Below are 15,166 nucleotides of genomic sequence, written 5' to 3' on the forward strand. Positions count from 1 at the left end.
CGCTAGAAGGAAAAGCCAGAGAATCACCTAAGTTATTTGGGTACATCGTCTGGGAAGCATGAATGTCTGTACAAATTTCTGTCCTAACCCATCTAGAAGATGTTGAGAAATTTCACTGGATAAGTAAAAACTTTTACCTGCTAATGGTGCTAGAAGAAAAGTCAAAAGATCACCAAAGTCAGTTATTGTTGTTGAGATATTTCAGTCTGGACCAAAGTGCTGGACAGAGCAACATTGCCATCACTGAAAATGAAATGCCAAACATTTACTGGTTTTGGCTGCTTTTTTTCTGTTTAATATTAATGTGAATTGAATATATTTTGGTTTTGGACTGTTGGTCAGATAACACAAGCACACTGAATACATGACATTAGGCTCCTAGAAAGTGTAATGGACATTTCACACTATTTTCTGACATTTTATAGACTAAGCAATTAACAAAACAAATCGACACATCAATCAATAACGAAATTAAGTGTTGGTTGCAGCCCTCGCTATGACCTTCCTGTTGAAGTCACAATAGACTTTCCCTACAGGGATCAATAAAAAATATCATTATTGGACAAATGGAAAGAGGAAGCATTTACAGTAAGAACACAATAAAAGCCCATTGTCACCGTTGAATTTAAAGTAAGTTGAAATGGGCAGTTGCATTTAAAAAGGTACCTGAAGGTGCAATTACTTTTTATTGTTCTGATAATCCAGATTAAAACATAAAAGCAAAGTCATGAAACTAAACTGATCAGTTCTTAATTCTTTAATAATATATTACATTTATGCCGTAATACAATAATAATAACAACAGTAATAACATTAATAATAAACATACACAGAAAGTACAAAATGATTTGTGTTTTTAAGTTACCAACTTCAAAATAAAAGAAACAAAATCTCCTTTAGCTGCCTTTGACTCCTCCTTACCCCGCTGTTAGAGACCCCAGAGAACTCAATTTCCCATGACCACCCACTAAGAAGAACTACATATGGAAGCTGTGCTTGTCCAATCAAGTAGAGTTAAAAGTCTCCCAAAGTTCAAGAGGAGCAAAGAGCAGGTTGTTGTCTCGGATATGGCTTTACAACACTTCCCAGATGAGTTCAGTCCAAAAAAATGTGCATGTGTGTGTGAGAGAGAGTGACTGATAAAGGCAGGGGTTTCTAAAACACAGATAAAGGTGACATGTTTACCAAAATAAAAAAAGGGGGGAAATAAATACAGCCATATGTAGGAACTCATCCTGAAGAGATGTTTTGTAGACGCCATCATGACACAAACCAGCTACTGAGAAGAGAGGTCCATGCGTCATGTTGAGTGAGGTGGTTGTGGACACACATTACAGTACAGATATCATCATGACCCCGCCTCCTTGATGAGATAGACTGCAGAGGTTTTTCTGGGAGGTAAAAGTCTCAGTTTTTATCCTGAAGGCGAAGGTAAAGAAGCAGAGGGGCACCAGTTAGTCTTTTTTCCCCTTTTTTCTCTTCCTTTCTGCCTCTCATCCATCCATCCATCCATCCATCTATCAACACATCTTGTCTGTCCTCCCTCTATTTGCGGTGCTTCATCTCCTTGTCGTGGTGGCTCTTCCCTCCACCCTCTCCTTTATCCAGCATTTTGATCGCCTCCATCAGGTAACTCTGGAAGGCAGAGAGTGCGGCGCAGATGGCGGGAGTACCGAAGCCGTGGGTGAGCAGGCTGAAGTGGGTGAGGCTTCCCTGGACGCCGGGCTCCAGGCAGGGGTTGGGTCGACTGCCGCCCAGAGGAGAGCGGTCCTGGGACATCATGTCCACAAACTCCTTACAGATCTCCCTGAGAAGAACAAAGACAAGACATTAGTTTTTTTTTATAAATCTTGTATGAATGAATGAATGAATGAATCTTTTAGGAGCATTTATTCAGTGTGCAGGTGCCTTGTATCTTTATATAGTTTTTGCCTTTTGTCCATTGCACCTGGAATGTTATTTAAGTTCATACTGTGTACAACATTGTGCCCTTGCAAGGTTTTGGAAATCTAACATTTGACATTAAAAGTGGGACTATGGAAAATAGAGTGTGGTGAAGGTGGCTGCGGAGGTGGGCGTGGTCTGCAATCAGCAGCAGTGGAGAGAGGTGGGGGGATGGATCAGGAGAGCAGCGCCAGGTGAGTTTATTGTCTCAGCTGATCGTTGTTGTACTAATTAAACTCTCCCTCTATATCCAGTAGCGGGCTGGCCCTTCAGATGTCTGCCAAACACCACAGAGACAGAACTGGACTGTGAGAGCAGCGGGCTGTGCGCCTGCCAGTAACCTGGCTGAGGGAGGAGCGCGGTTGGTAGTTATAAAGTTGTGTTGGAAAGTGTAAGAAGTCAAAAAATAAACACTATTGCCTATTAATTGTCTGTCTGGGCTGTGATCTCTGCTGAGGGTAACCCACGGTGGCAACGAGTCCTTCTAAAGTGGCCAAAATGTAGGTTGGTAAACAAAAACAAATAGCACACTAGACCTTTTTTTTCAGTGTTTTGTTAAAATCATGTGCTGTTTGTTTATTTCAACCTTTCTCACATTCTTATAAAACAGATTAAGTTTGTAATTCATAAAAGTTCTTGATATAACCAAAGCATTTAAATATAGTTCTCTCCCTTGGTATTTTACAATAATTAATTCTATCAGCATTTGTCATGGATTTGGTAGCACTAACTGTCCTGAATTACTCTTAAAGAGGCACTCCAGCGATTTTTTTTCACAATCCACAAGAGACGGAAGCAGCAGAAGACAAAATATTCTAAACTTTTACTCACCGGTGTGGTTCAAGCTCCAAAAATGCTGGATCCTACACTTCCCATAATGCAGCTTAATAGCATTTTTTTGTTAGACCCTCCCCTTTCTGGTGAACGCTCACATCTTTCAAACTCCATGCCCTTTGGTTTGTAAAACATTTCTTATTTATTCTCCAAGCCCACGCTGAAATTACTGAAGTGATGTAACTTGATAAAACTCCTAGTAGTACTCCCCATGACCAGCAAATTGACTTTGACGTGTAAAACCAGTGGAGTGCTCCTTTAAAATGCAGCGGGACGGATGAGGCACTCACTTGGTGGCGAGCAGCATACTGCGCCGTGTTGGGAGCTGGTCCGGTTCGCTCTGCCTGCACAGATATTCAGCTGTGGCTTTGGCTGGAAACTCTGTCTCACAGACATAACCAAAGTCCCGAGCCAGATGGACGGCCTCACCTGGAGGAGGAGGAAGAGGAGAGTGTGTCTATTAAAACAGAGCCAACTAGTACACAAAGGGATAGTCTTCTGTATTAGTTAGACAAAAAGCAGCTCTACTTCTGTCTATTTAAGAGTCAAATGTCAGTGCTTCAGTTTAGATTTCATATCAGATGATAATCCATATTTATGCTTTTACCTGATACACATTTAAAAGACTGCTGTAACCGCTCGGGTCAGGTCAGGTCAAGAGACAAAAATGCAGACATTTTTCTCACTTTCACTACTCAAACAGTTCACTGCTCTTTGGCTTTGTGAGGCAGCCGCAGCTTTTTCAAATGACACCATCCATGCATGCATCCACCCATGCTATGACTTGTTTATTCATGTCTGCTCATGCGTGGATATTTCTATGTGAATATGTGTCTCTATCTGTCAGGATGTATGCAGGTCACTGTGTGTGTGTGTGTGTGTGTGTGTGTGTGTGTGTGTTTTTTTTTTTGTGTGTGTCTGTCCCTACCCTCCACTAGAGATGTTAGGAGAGTGACGTTGGCTGCTGCGTCGCCCGGCGGGCAGGTTGAGGCCAATCTTCTCCAGACGCTCTCTCAGACAGCGGCCACCATTCTTTGACTTCGCCCTGAGGGGGGACAGGGAGACAGAGAGAACAGTTTTTAGGAGATGGTCCTTGTGGTGTGTGTGTGTGTGTGTGTGTGTGTGTGTGAGAGTTTTGTAGTGGCGTGTTTGTGTGTCCCTGTGTCTATGGCTGTATGCATTTGTGTGTGTGTGCATTTATGTAAGTGAATGTGAAGCTGAAATCTCCCTACAGTATGTTCCCTATCAACACTGATAGTGTCTTGTATTTTTCGATGTTTTTAGCGGTTGCTTTACTTCCTTTTGCCTGTTCTCAACCCTTTCTTTAATCTTAAATATCTGAATTTAAGAACATTTCAATATCTATTATACAGAGATATAATACAATGTACATATCAATGTAATTATCAAAAGTCAAAGTACTTGTTATGTAGAAAAGCCTCCGTGAGTGGTATATTTTTAATTTATTTTATTATTGGAATATAAGGTTTCATGTATTAATGTGGAAGTAGCATTTCCCTGTTGTAGCTGGTTGAGGTGGAACTTATTTTAATTACTTTATATAATGTTGGATGGTGCATGTGTAAAAATGCATTGTATTTTTATAAACTGATCATTTATTTCATATGTAAAATGTTAATGTCCAAAGTAACCAGTGATTACAGCTGTCAAATAATTGTAGCAGAGTAAAGAAGTGCAAATACCTCAAAATGATAGGCAGTGATTTATTATCAGTGGGGTAGCTGTATCTCTCCTCTGAGGAGGTTTATAATATTTACTACCCTTTAGATCTTTTAATTATCTCCTCTTAAAGTATTTCAGCCAGCAACCCGAATCATAAAGTTGTTCTCTTGCCCCGAGGCAGTGGTTCATTAAACCACATTGCTTCTCTTGTGATTTAGTCCCATGACCCATTTTGGGTCCTCAGCTCTGGCCCTTTATTTCAGTTAAAGCGCTCTTATTCTGAAAAGCTTTAGGAAAATGGAGTACACCAAGTTCACATCAAGAGCCCCTGTTGTGTGGTTAAAAGCATTTTGTATAAACTAAAATCTATACTCACAAATTCAATAAGGAAGCAGTCTGAGTGCTATGCTTAAAGGTGTAATGTGTAGCATATTTAGTTTGTCTTTGTTACATTATTTTTGCTACATTTGTAAAATTCAACAAAAAACATGATGTTTTGGTGGCTTCTATCTCTGCCCTGCAGTGTTGTTCATGCGACTGAGTTAAGACTACATTTTTATTCATCTCTGCTTCTTGTTTTTTCTCTTTCACTTGACTAAAAATGGATACATATTTTTTCCTCAAACTCCATCCACGGTCTACCGGAGCCTGAAACCTCCTGAAAGCTTCTTTTCTCCAAGAAGAACAGCACAGCTTTCCTGTTTTGTGGCATGAAGAAGCACCTCTGTGCAGTAAAACAATCCAATTAAAACTGCAATGTAAAGGTTGGTGGAGGCTTCCAAAAACCCTCTTTGATGGTGTTGTTTTTGAATCATTATGGTAAAGTTTGTAATCACAATTGTTGCAGGTTAGTGAGTCTTTGGTTCTGAATCACGCTCAGATTCCAAGTCTAGTTAACCCACTTACAGATGCTTGTGACCCTTTTATAGCTGACCAACGTTGAATACCTTGCATATGTCTATAAACTGTGACAGTTCAACCAAGGAAAGATTTTCTCTTCTCACAATGTTGCATTTTAACAATGTTTAAAGGCCTAATGAGGTAAAATTTGCCAGTATAACAGCTAAGATTTGAGAAAAGTCCGACAAGGTTGGGAGTTACTGATTTAAGGCCTATTTTTGTCTGTAAGTGTAGGCTTGGCGTTCAAAAACACAACTCTAAAAAACTATATCACACCCTCTTCATTCCCCATGTTCCACTCACCTGCGCAGGACTCCACCCAGCAGAGAGGCGTTGAGGCACTCAGGCGGAGAGAGGCGTCGCTGCACCTCCCCGACCGTCACCTTGTACTTAGAGGTGGAGCTGAGCAGCGAGAGGCGACCCGGGACCGAACAGAAAACCTCGGCTGGGTTGGACACGGCTCCCATCCCGAGACCCTCCTTACCGAGGGACAAGATAGAAAGGGACGACCCGTTCAGCTTGGACGGGATGGGAACTAGGGGAGAAATAGAAAAAAGAGAAAAAGAAAGTTCAGGCTTATTTGCATGCAAACTTGACATGTTTTAGGCTATTTGCATTATTTGTGTCAAACAAAAATTTAAGAAATCAAAGCTACAAGAAGTTTACCGGCAACAAAAACAGGATGCAAAGGGGATCATCAATCTTAACATATGTCTTCTGCAGTGACAATCATTTTGTGTGAATGACAGCGTGACAGCATGCTCCTCCTCTCCTGATTAATCAATTCAGTGTAATGTTCTCCCCTGCGTCGACAGCTCTAATTGTGGAGTGCTGCATGTTGATTCTGTTGTTTAAACTGCAGGTGGTTATGTTGTAACTGTGCATTCTCAAATAGCCGTATTTCTCACCTTCAAGAGCTCAATTCACACTCACTTTTCTGCACTTTGGTAAACTTTTAAGATGTTTTTCTTTATGTCTTGGTTGCTTATCCCGTCCAATCGTCTGAAGACTTTTCCAACCACTTTAGGAGTTTAAGAGGAACGTGGCCTTTTTAGGAAGCATCTCCTTAAATTGTTAGTTGCCCAGAATACCTGTTGCAGCACTGATATTGCAAGGTCTTTCACTTACTAATAATGATTTCTGTTGGCATTGAGACCAAAGTCTATTTGGCTTTTCAACCTTTGTTATGTCATCTTTTAATGTGTTAATTGGTGTTGATGAAATTATCTTTGGAGTCTTAATCTTAAATCCTAAATCCACTGAATGTGCATTTGTGTGGGCAGAAATCCTCTGAATTGAGAGGATTGAAAGGAAGCAACCCCTTTGTCTGTTTGTGTGTGTGTGTGTGTGTGTGTGTGTGTGTGTGTGTGTCTCTGTCCTGCCTCTTAGCTGTTCTATCTGTTTAGCAGCCTGTTAATCTAATGTTAATATAGAGTGTTTCTGGTTGTGTAGTGTTCAAATGCCTACAGTTCCTTCAAAAATAAACACTTTTTATGTATTTTGGTGAATTCAAAGCAGTTTACAATGAATTGTCAAAACATATTTTCATACATTTATCTGTAAAATGGTTGTAAATAAATTTGTGTTGATCTACTTGTATACTTATGAGGACCACAATTTCTAGCAAGGATAAAAAAGAGCAAATAGAGCTCTACCTCATTGGTTTATGGGGCTGTTTTTTGGACTTCATTTTGGGTTCATAGTCATCCAAATGATTTTTCATTCACCTCTAGTGATCCCTAGCCATGCAGATGCATTTGTTTTTTTGTGCCTAGGTTTTGAGATACTGATGTTTGAAATGTCTGCCTCCACCCCAATACAAAGGAACTGAATGTTGTTTAAAAAAAAAAATTATTTCTAAAAATAATCAGTTTTCATTGGAGAAGTTATTGGCTGAGGAAATAGTACTGATAAAAAAAAAACAGTTGTCTAGAGTTAATTGGTAAACAATATTCGGAAGAATGACTTGCTGTTGCATATTTTGAATGGGATGTTTTTTAATGATGTGAGCACCTCAAAACAAAATCCCATTCACCTCCATTGTAATGTTGTGGAGGCAGAAATCTGGACAACCTAGACAAATTAACCTATCAGCATGACTGGACGCACAAAAGCTATGAGAAAAAATATATGTTTTAAAAGGATATTTTATGCCTTTATTACTAAGTCGACAGTAGAGAGATAACAGCAATCGAGTGGAGAGAAATGCGGAACGACATGCAACCCTGGATGCATGTTTTTTCTTGTAATTTGGGAGAAACAGACCTTTAAGGTGAGCTAGGAAATTAATTAAACCAATAAAGGTGTTTATAAGAATGAGCAACATGTACCTACATTTTAAACAATGTCAATATTCTTATTTGTACTCTCTCTCTCTCTCTCTCTCTCTCTCTCTCTCTCTGTAGTCTCTCCAATCCTGATGGCTCTGCAATTTTCCTTTCTCTCTCTCCTTTAAAAAAAACATATCTGGATAACTGTACAGTGAAAAGCCGGATCTCCCCTCGCACTCAGTGGGCGGAGGGTGGCCTCTTTACGACGCCCTGCTGTGCAATGCAGACTGAAAGAATCTCTTAAAATCCTCTCATTCACAAGCAGCTGATCAGCCGGCCGGCGAGGCCACAGCGCAGCAGAGTTTCCTCTAAAGCTCTCTCTCTTTCTCCTTTGTCATCTCTCTGCCCCTCCCTCTCTTTCTCTTATCATCTTTGATGCTTTCTGCTTTGCCTCCCACTCTTTATCTCACCCATTTTCCGTGTCTTTTTTTTTCTCCTATATTCTGTCTCGTTCTCTTCTCCCTATTGGATTTTCTTATTCATGAGGGCTTTAGGTTTGCTCTGCTATCTGGTATACTGTAAGTGCTTGCCGGTGAGAGTCTCGCTGTGGTAATTGATCAATTCCAAGCGTTTGGCAAACAAGTGGAATCACTGTCACTTTATCAAATGACTGCTGGTTTTGCAGTTTGAATCAAGCTAGAAATTTACAGTATGTGCCTCCTCTTTCTCAGGGACCTGATTTGGAGAATTAAATTGTAAAAAAATGTCTTTGTAAAAAAAACGTCACTCGGGTCAGTAAGGGGTTTGGATATTTAGAATTAGGACGCCTAAATGTATTCAAAATGTGAATGGATAATGTTCAAAATGCACATTTGTTCTTCATTTAAAAGAAAATTCTCTAAAATAAGCATACGCACATTAAATGTTATGCTGTCAGTCAGTTTGTAACACACTAGGTGTCATCTTTAGCATGCTTTCAGAGCAAACGTTCTAATTTTTTTTTTGCTGCAGCACTACACACCCAAACAGGCCTATCTATCATATCAGGCAAGGTTTTCACAGAATCACACTCCACCAGCAACAAATCCAACTTGAATTTTCTAATCGTGCCCCTGTGTCTCCTGCAACTCAGAGTCGGTAATATTAGAGTGATCATACTCTGCAAATTTCCCCACAACTCCTCTTTTATCATGTTCCCCTCCCTTTTCTTCTTTGCCCCACTTCTCCTCACCTCATCATTCTAATTTTTTTTTTTTTTTTCTCTCTCTCTCTCTCTCTCTCTCTCATATGACCATGAACAGTTCATTAAGAATGTGTGCCTTTGGGGTGAAGTCTGCAGCTGAGTATTAGAGGACTTCTTGACTTCAAATGAAATAGCAAAACAGAATTATTTATAGTGTGTGTGTGTGTGTGTGAGACAGCGATAGAGAGAGAGAGAGTGAGACTGGTGTTGGAGTGCCCCTAAACACAAAACCCCCTTCAGCATGTATAGCACAATTATATAGGTGCACACTTAGACACAAATGCACCACACACACACACACACACACACACACACACACACACACACACACACACACACACACACACACACACACACACACACACACACACACACACACACACACACACACACACACACACACACACACACACACACACACACACATGCACACAGAGCTCTCCCACCTCTTACCTTTTTTAATGACAGAGTGGTCGAGGATGCCCAGGGCTGATCCTTCCTCCATTCCCTGTGTCAGACAGACAGACAGTCACTATCTTTTATCCACCGGCCTTAGAGCCAAAACACACATTTATATACACACACTAAAATACGCGGTCACACACACAGCTTTTCTCTCTCAGGCCAAAGCAAGATGGACGGTCCAACGTTAGGTTTTCCCTTGCAGCACATATGAACTAAACTATCTATATCCGAGTAAATAATAAAATCTGTTACTCTTATTGGATTTAGTTTCTTTGTGCAGATGGAAAGCAGGAAACATGGTAAATGGAAGTTATGACTGATGATTTAACATTTTAAACAGTTTATTCATATTACTACACAGCTTGCCATTTAATATTTTAAATTTGTAGAATCATATAAATGTATATTATTATTTATGAGTTTATTGGTTGGTTCATAAATCATACATTTGGACAGGAAAAGTTGCCTCTTATAATTTTTCAATGCCACAAATCTACCTATTTACTAAAAATACAATTAAAGTAATATCGTCAATATATTAGACTATATAATAATATATAATATATTAGTTTCAAATAACCACAGAGCAGTTTATTTATATATAATATTTTTTGCGTAGAAATGTAATCATTTCCAATATATGAACATCAAAATGTTTTGATATTTCTTTCACTATCCCTAGGTAAAAGTCATATGTGAAAAAAGAAAATATGCTTTAATATTAATCAGAAACAGCCACCGTAAGTTCACCGATTCAAAAAATAAATTAAAGCATTTTCAGATGATTTGATCTTTTCATTCACTGAGGATGAAATTGTCTTGCTGTGCGATTCTCGGATGTTTCCTTTGTGTTGTATTTATAAGAGGATTCAAACGCGAAGGATATAATCCATTAATCAAATAAAGGTCCTTGTCAAGTGGGAGCGTTTAACAGTAACATGCCCGGGTTGACTCCTTGCCTGGCGCTCCTCTCAAACGTTTCTTTTCTATTAATGACCGTGCACATCAATTGGTCTCGGTGTGTTTTTCTGCGAGGAGGCAACAAACAGCGTCTGCAGCTGCACCTGCTGCAGGGAAGCTGACTGCTCAATAAACCATAGAAACTATTCTTCTCCCAAAAAACCTGCAGAAAGAAAAAGGCTGCAGAATCAATTTGTCTTTGTGCGAAACATCGGATACTCCATGAATGTCCTGACCAATAATAAGACGGGCAAATGCCACCAAAAAAACCCCCGTATTTTTATGGAGCTAAAATCTTAAAACCTCAGAAAAAAAAAGAATTATTTTCATTTAGTCAACACAACTCATACTACTTCCTCCTATTGTAAACCCATATATAGAGTAGGATTCCATTCATTAAGCTCAACTAAAATTTTAGATGAAACACGTCTCTGGCTCATAAACTCTTAAAAAAACGTATTCAACAGGCCATCTAAAATTCACACCTGACAAAATGGAGGATCGGTATCTAATATAGTTTTATTCATTCATATATGAACGAATTTTGAAGAGAAAAGAAAACATTTCTAATATTGTTGCAGAAATATCAGGGCTGACATCTCACTTCAACAGTACAGTTTGTTTAAGAGATGCACAACTGTTTTCCTTCTTTTTGGGATATCAGACACCAAAACTGCTCATGTGATTTTTTATTATTTTTTTATGGGAAATTCAGATAAAATAAGATAAAGTTCTGCAGGAATTAAACACAAATATAAATAACAGGTTAAACATTCAAAATGAATGAAAATGATTAATAATATGTAGCAGTCGTTAATTAAATGTGTTTACTTAAAAATCTATTTGATTAACGTGAGCTATATTCATCATGATTTGTGTCGTTTGAAGGAAATGGAAGATAAATTGCTTAAGGGCCTCTTGCAAACAACCACGTATTTTTAAGTATGAGATACAATTTTGCACTTATTTTCTAGGATATTGGGTTAATATAACGGCATTTGAATAGAGAAACATAAAGAGTCAAAGAAGCTCAGAGGAGATTTTGTTGATAAGAGTTCATGTTTGTGCGCACTGATTGGATACCAAGTGACTTTTACGCACGGTCTTCCCAGAGCGCAGCGCCAACGCCAACGCAACTAAAGGATGGAAAGCCAAAATAAATACATAAATAAAGTCACCTGAATATCGTCCAGGCCGTGATGTCCCAGTTGCATCCCGAGAGGACCGTCCCCAAGAGCAGCAGCACCTTCTCCGAGACCGTGAAGCAGCCGAGGGACAGCTGCATACTCCCGCCGGGGGTCGAGGCTCAGAGCCCGGTGCGACTGTGAAAGGAGTCCCCCATCGTCGGAGCGCGACCTCTGCGAGTGCCATGCCACTTGCTGATGCTGATGGATGGAGTTGATGGAGGTGTAGGGGTCTGACAGGTGGGAATATGAGTCCTGGCTTTGGGAGTATGGCAGGGAGGACTGGGGATAGGGGGGAGGGAAGTACGGAGGCTGGAAGTCAGAGGCCGGAGTGTGGCAGAGCGGGGGAGCCGAGGAGTAAGCGGCCTGGTTCAGGGAGGACAGCTGGGAGAGGCGCCCGCTCGGCGAAGAGCCGCTTAGTCCGTCTGCGCGGTCCTGCAGAAAATGTAAAAGTTTGCTTCATATCAGGAGCTCAAAGGCTTCATCAAACTGTTCTCCCAAAGGTACAACACGAGACTGACTATTTCATCAAATGTTAGATTCCAAAAGTTATAAGCTCCGGGAAATATGGTAATTATTTAAAAAAAAAAGCACAAATCGGGGGCAAACTAAAAATATATAAAGACGATTTAATATAACACAAAACAGCAATAACCCATAAATAAATGTATTTCCATTTTTTATTAGATGGTTGGAAATAGCAGCAGCGCTTGAAGTGATGCGCACTGGCAGAAGACGCCTTTGGCATCGCTGCTGAACAGTGTCAGAAAGGTCACGGCCACCAAGAAGCTGCACAAAGGACAGGTAATGCACAACAACACGTTGCTCCGGGAGGGGGGTTACATCTGTAAATAATCTGTTATCGTGTCAACAAAACCACGTTGACCCCACAAGTGAAAATGAAAGAGGTTCATTCAGGCTGACAAGGCGTAGAAAACTAAATGTGATCTTAATGTGACTTTACAAGTTTATTCCCTCATGTAACAGCACGCATGTAGTCCACTAGCCTACATTTCTGCTCGAACACATCCTGGTAAAATTGGATTTTTTTTAAAGCTGGGTCACCCAGATCAATGCTGTTGTTGTGGAACAATGTCCATTATCTGCCAGGCAGAGAGGCCCGCTGCCAGGTTAAAGCACATATATATATATTTGTCATCACCCACACTGTGCAGGGTTGTGTCCTTCATTTTAGTCTTAAAAACTTTATATTTAAGGTTGTTAAACGCAACAACACTCCTCCAGACAGATGGACTACTGCTCTGTCTCGGCATGTCACAGTTTGTGCAGCGAGTGGACACTTCACTGTCAGCCGGTCTCACTTGCTGTGACACTGTGCAGACAAAGCCCATCTCCGCGGACAGATGCGCGGCGCCGCAACACTAAACTCAGTGTCAAAAAGGCTCATCGGGAAGTATGGACACTTGGCCCTTATGATGCTACTGGAGAGCAAAGAACACATTTTAAAAAAAGTGTATTCAAGTGTCAGCCAAAAAAAAAATCAGTATCATAAACCTATACTGTGCAAGCTGACAGTTGATGTCACACGTTTAAAAACGTAACACACTGATAAATCATAAAGTATTTATTTATACCTAATTTACCCGAAATTAGCTGTTATTAATGATAGCACATTGTGCGCATCTTTCAGACTCAGTCTACTGACACTCGGAATAGAATATAAACTCTTTCTTAAATTGAGTTACATTAATGAACAGACACCAGCAGTCCAAATACCGTAAAAAACACGAGTCTCTTTTAAACTCACCATAGCCGAATAGGTGTGGATTAACATCTGGACCTCTCTGAATACACCCAAATTTAAAATTCAACAGGATGCGCAGGCTCCCAACGACTGAAAGATGTCACCAAATGCTCCGGTATGTACTCCAGGCTGTTTTTAACGGTCCATTAAATTCAAAGGTGTTATTTACTTTTCCTTCTCTCTGTTTGACGGAGGTCTTTACGCGCAGATGAAAAGCTGCTGTCAGAATCACACACACACACACGCGCACAACACACACAGAGTCCTACAGCCTCTCCATGAGCGCACTACTTATAGGTTTTGCGCGCACCCGGCAGAATGAGGGGAGGGGTCGACAGGGTCTCTTTCTCTTAAAGAGATATATTCATTCAATTACCCTCCGTTAATTCAAACACACACTGTACTTTTACATTTAATGTTTGTTTGGTTTAAAAATGGCACTGAATCATATTCTGGACTTTGCGCACCCAGAAAGACTATACAATATCAGTGTTTCCTCTGTATTTACTCAAGAAGCATCTCAACACAAATCATTTAAACAAGAAAATCATATTCTCCAATTTTTAACGTCCAGGTTTTACGCACGGATATCCAGGTCCCTCTAGTTAGAAGTTTTGGATTTTTATCATCTTTACACTCCAAATAAAGCAAATATTTTCCTCATCTTTTAAAAACAAGCCAACAGGCCCACCATGTGCAGCCTTTTACGCAATGAGGATAGACTTCTACATTACAGACCTAAAGCTGCTAAAAGATACAAATGTACCAATGAAAACAGAAAGACAAAAACCTGTTTTACCTGCAGAACGTCAGTCTTGGTTCGGGATTTCCAGAGCATGGTGGTGCCGTGGGCTATCAGTCTGGTTGTCAAGCTGCAGCTGAGGGGTTAATGTGACGCGGTGGATGGAGAGGAGACGGGCTGAAGGTACAGAGAGGAGTGAGTTACTTTGAGAGATGATGCAGGAGTTTGTATGGATGGGTGTTGGGGAGGGGGGGTAAAAAGAAGAAAAGGGCGGGAGGTGACAGGAGTCGCAGAGGGGGTAACTACAAACTTTTCACGGTTTGTGCATGGACTGCTAGGCTATAGGATCAGGGATGAAATGGCGAAGATGGCGACAATCACAAGGCAGTGAATCACCGATATTAACAAAAACGTGATTTTCGTCCTGTGAAACACTATGCAGGATTGTCTTTTTTTTTTTTAAATGTATGTCAACATTAAAATATTCTAAACTGAGAATCCAAATATGTGCAAAACAATACATATGTACTTACATTTAATATTTTATTGAGATGAGTCACTTTTCAACAACGTTTGTAACGAAAGCACAGTTAATACCAGAATACACACATACTTGTTTTTATTACTTTATCATGCTTTCTTCAATATTTCACTGCATAAAAAACTAGTTGTTTCTCTAAATCTGAATCAGGAAGCAGAATTGGGGGGGAACTTAAACAAGAAAAAAAAAACACTCGAAAGTTATACATTCACATCTCCCTCTACAAATGTACAGAGGTGGAATGTGTCCAGAACCTCAAGTCACATTATATCCAAATAAGTCTCAGTGCGCCATCTTGTGGTAGTTCATTAAAAAAGAGGACTCTTGGATTAACTACAGAACACTAACACCTTAACAGGAGGCTGCTGTGACATCCTGGCTTGTTAGATTTGATCACCTTTATCATACATATTTAATCTATACAAAACTGGGTAGGTAACTGGGTAAAAACTTCAGGCCAGAGTAGCAGTCTTGTTATTTGAAACCAGGACTCGACTTACTTGAGACTTAAAAACCAAAACATCTCAAGCTTTGACATGATAAAATCCCAGAACAATAAAAACTAGAATGGTACACGGCGAGCGCAGACCTCCACCAATGCCATGCCCTATTTTGCGATGTTAACGAAAGTGAAA

At 40.1% G+C, this 15,166-nt stretch overlaps 1 protein-coding gene across 1 annotated transcript; it reads right to left on the bottom strand.

Moving 5' to 3' along the window:
* Positions 1-742: 742 nt before the first annotated feature.
* tfap2e (transcription factor AP-2 epsilon) lies at positions 743-14,496 on the bottom strand. The gene is given in 8 exon segments (XM_039819996.1): positions 743-1,807; positions 3,069-3,207; positions 3,707-3,744; positions 3,746-3,823; positions 5,665-5,896; positions 9,328-9,382; positions 11,478-11,918; positions 14,048-14,496. Coding segments are annotated over 8 exon segments (1,284 nt in total). The 5' UTR covers positions 14,087-14,496; the 3' UTR covers positions 743-1,545.
* Positions 14,497-15,166: the final 670 nt, after the last annotated feature.

The sequence above is a fragment of the Perca fluviatilis genome, chromosome 13 (assembly GCF_010015445.1).
Source record: "Perca fluviatilis chromosome 13, GENO_Pfluv_1.0, whole genome shotgun sequence".
NCBI classification, from domain to species: domain Eukaryota; kingdom Metazoa; phylum Chordata; class Actinopteri; order Perciformes; family Percidae; genus Perca; species Perca fluviatilis.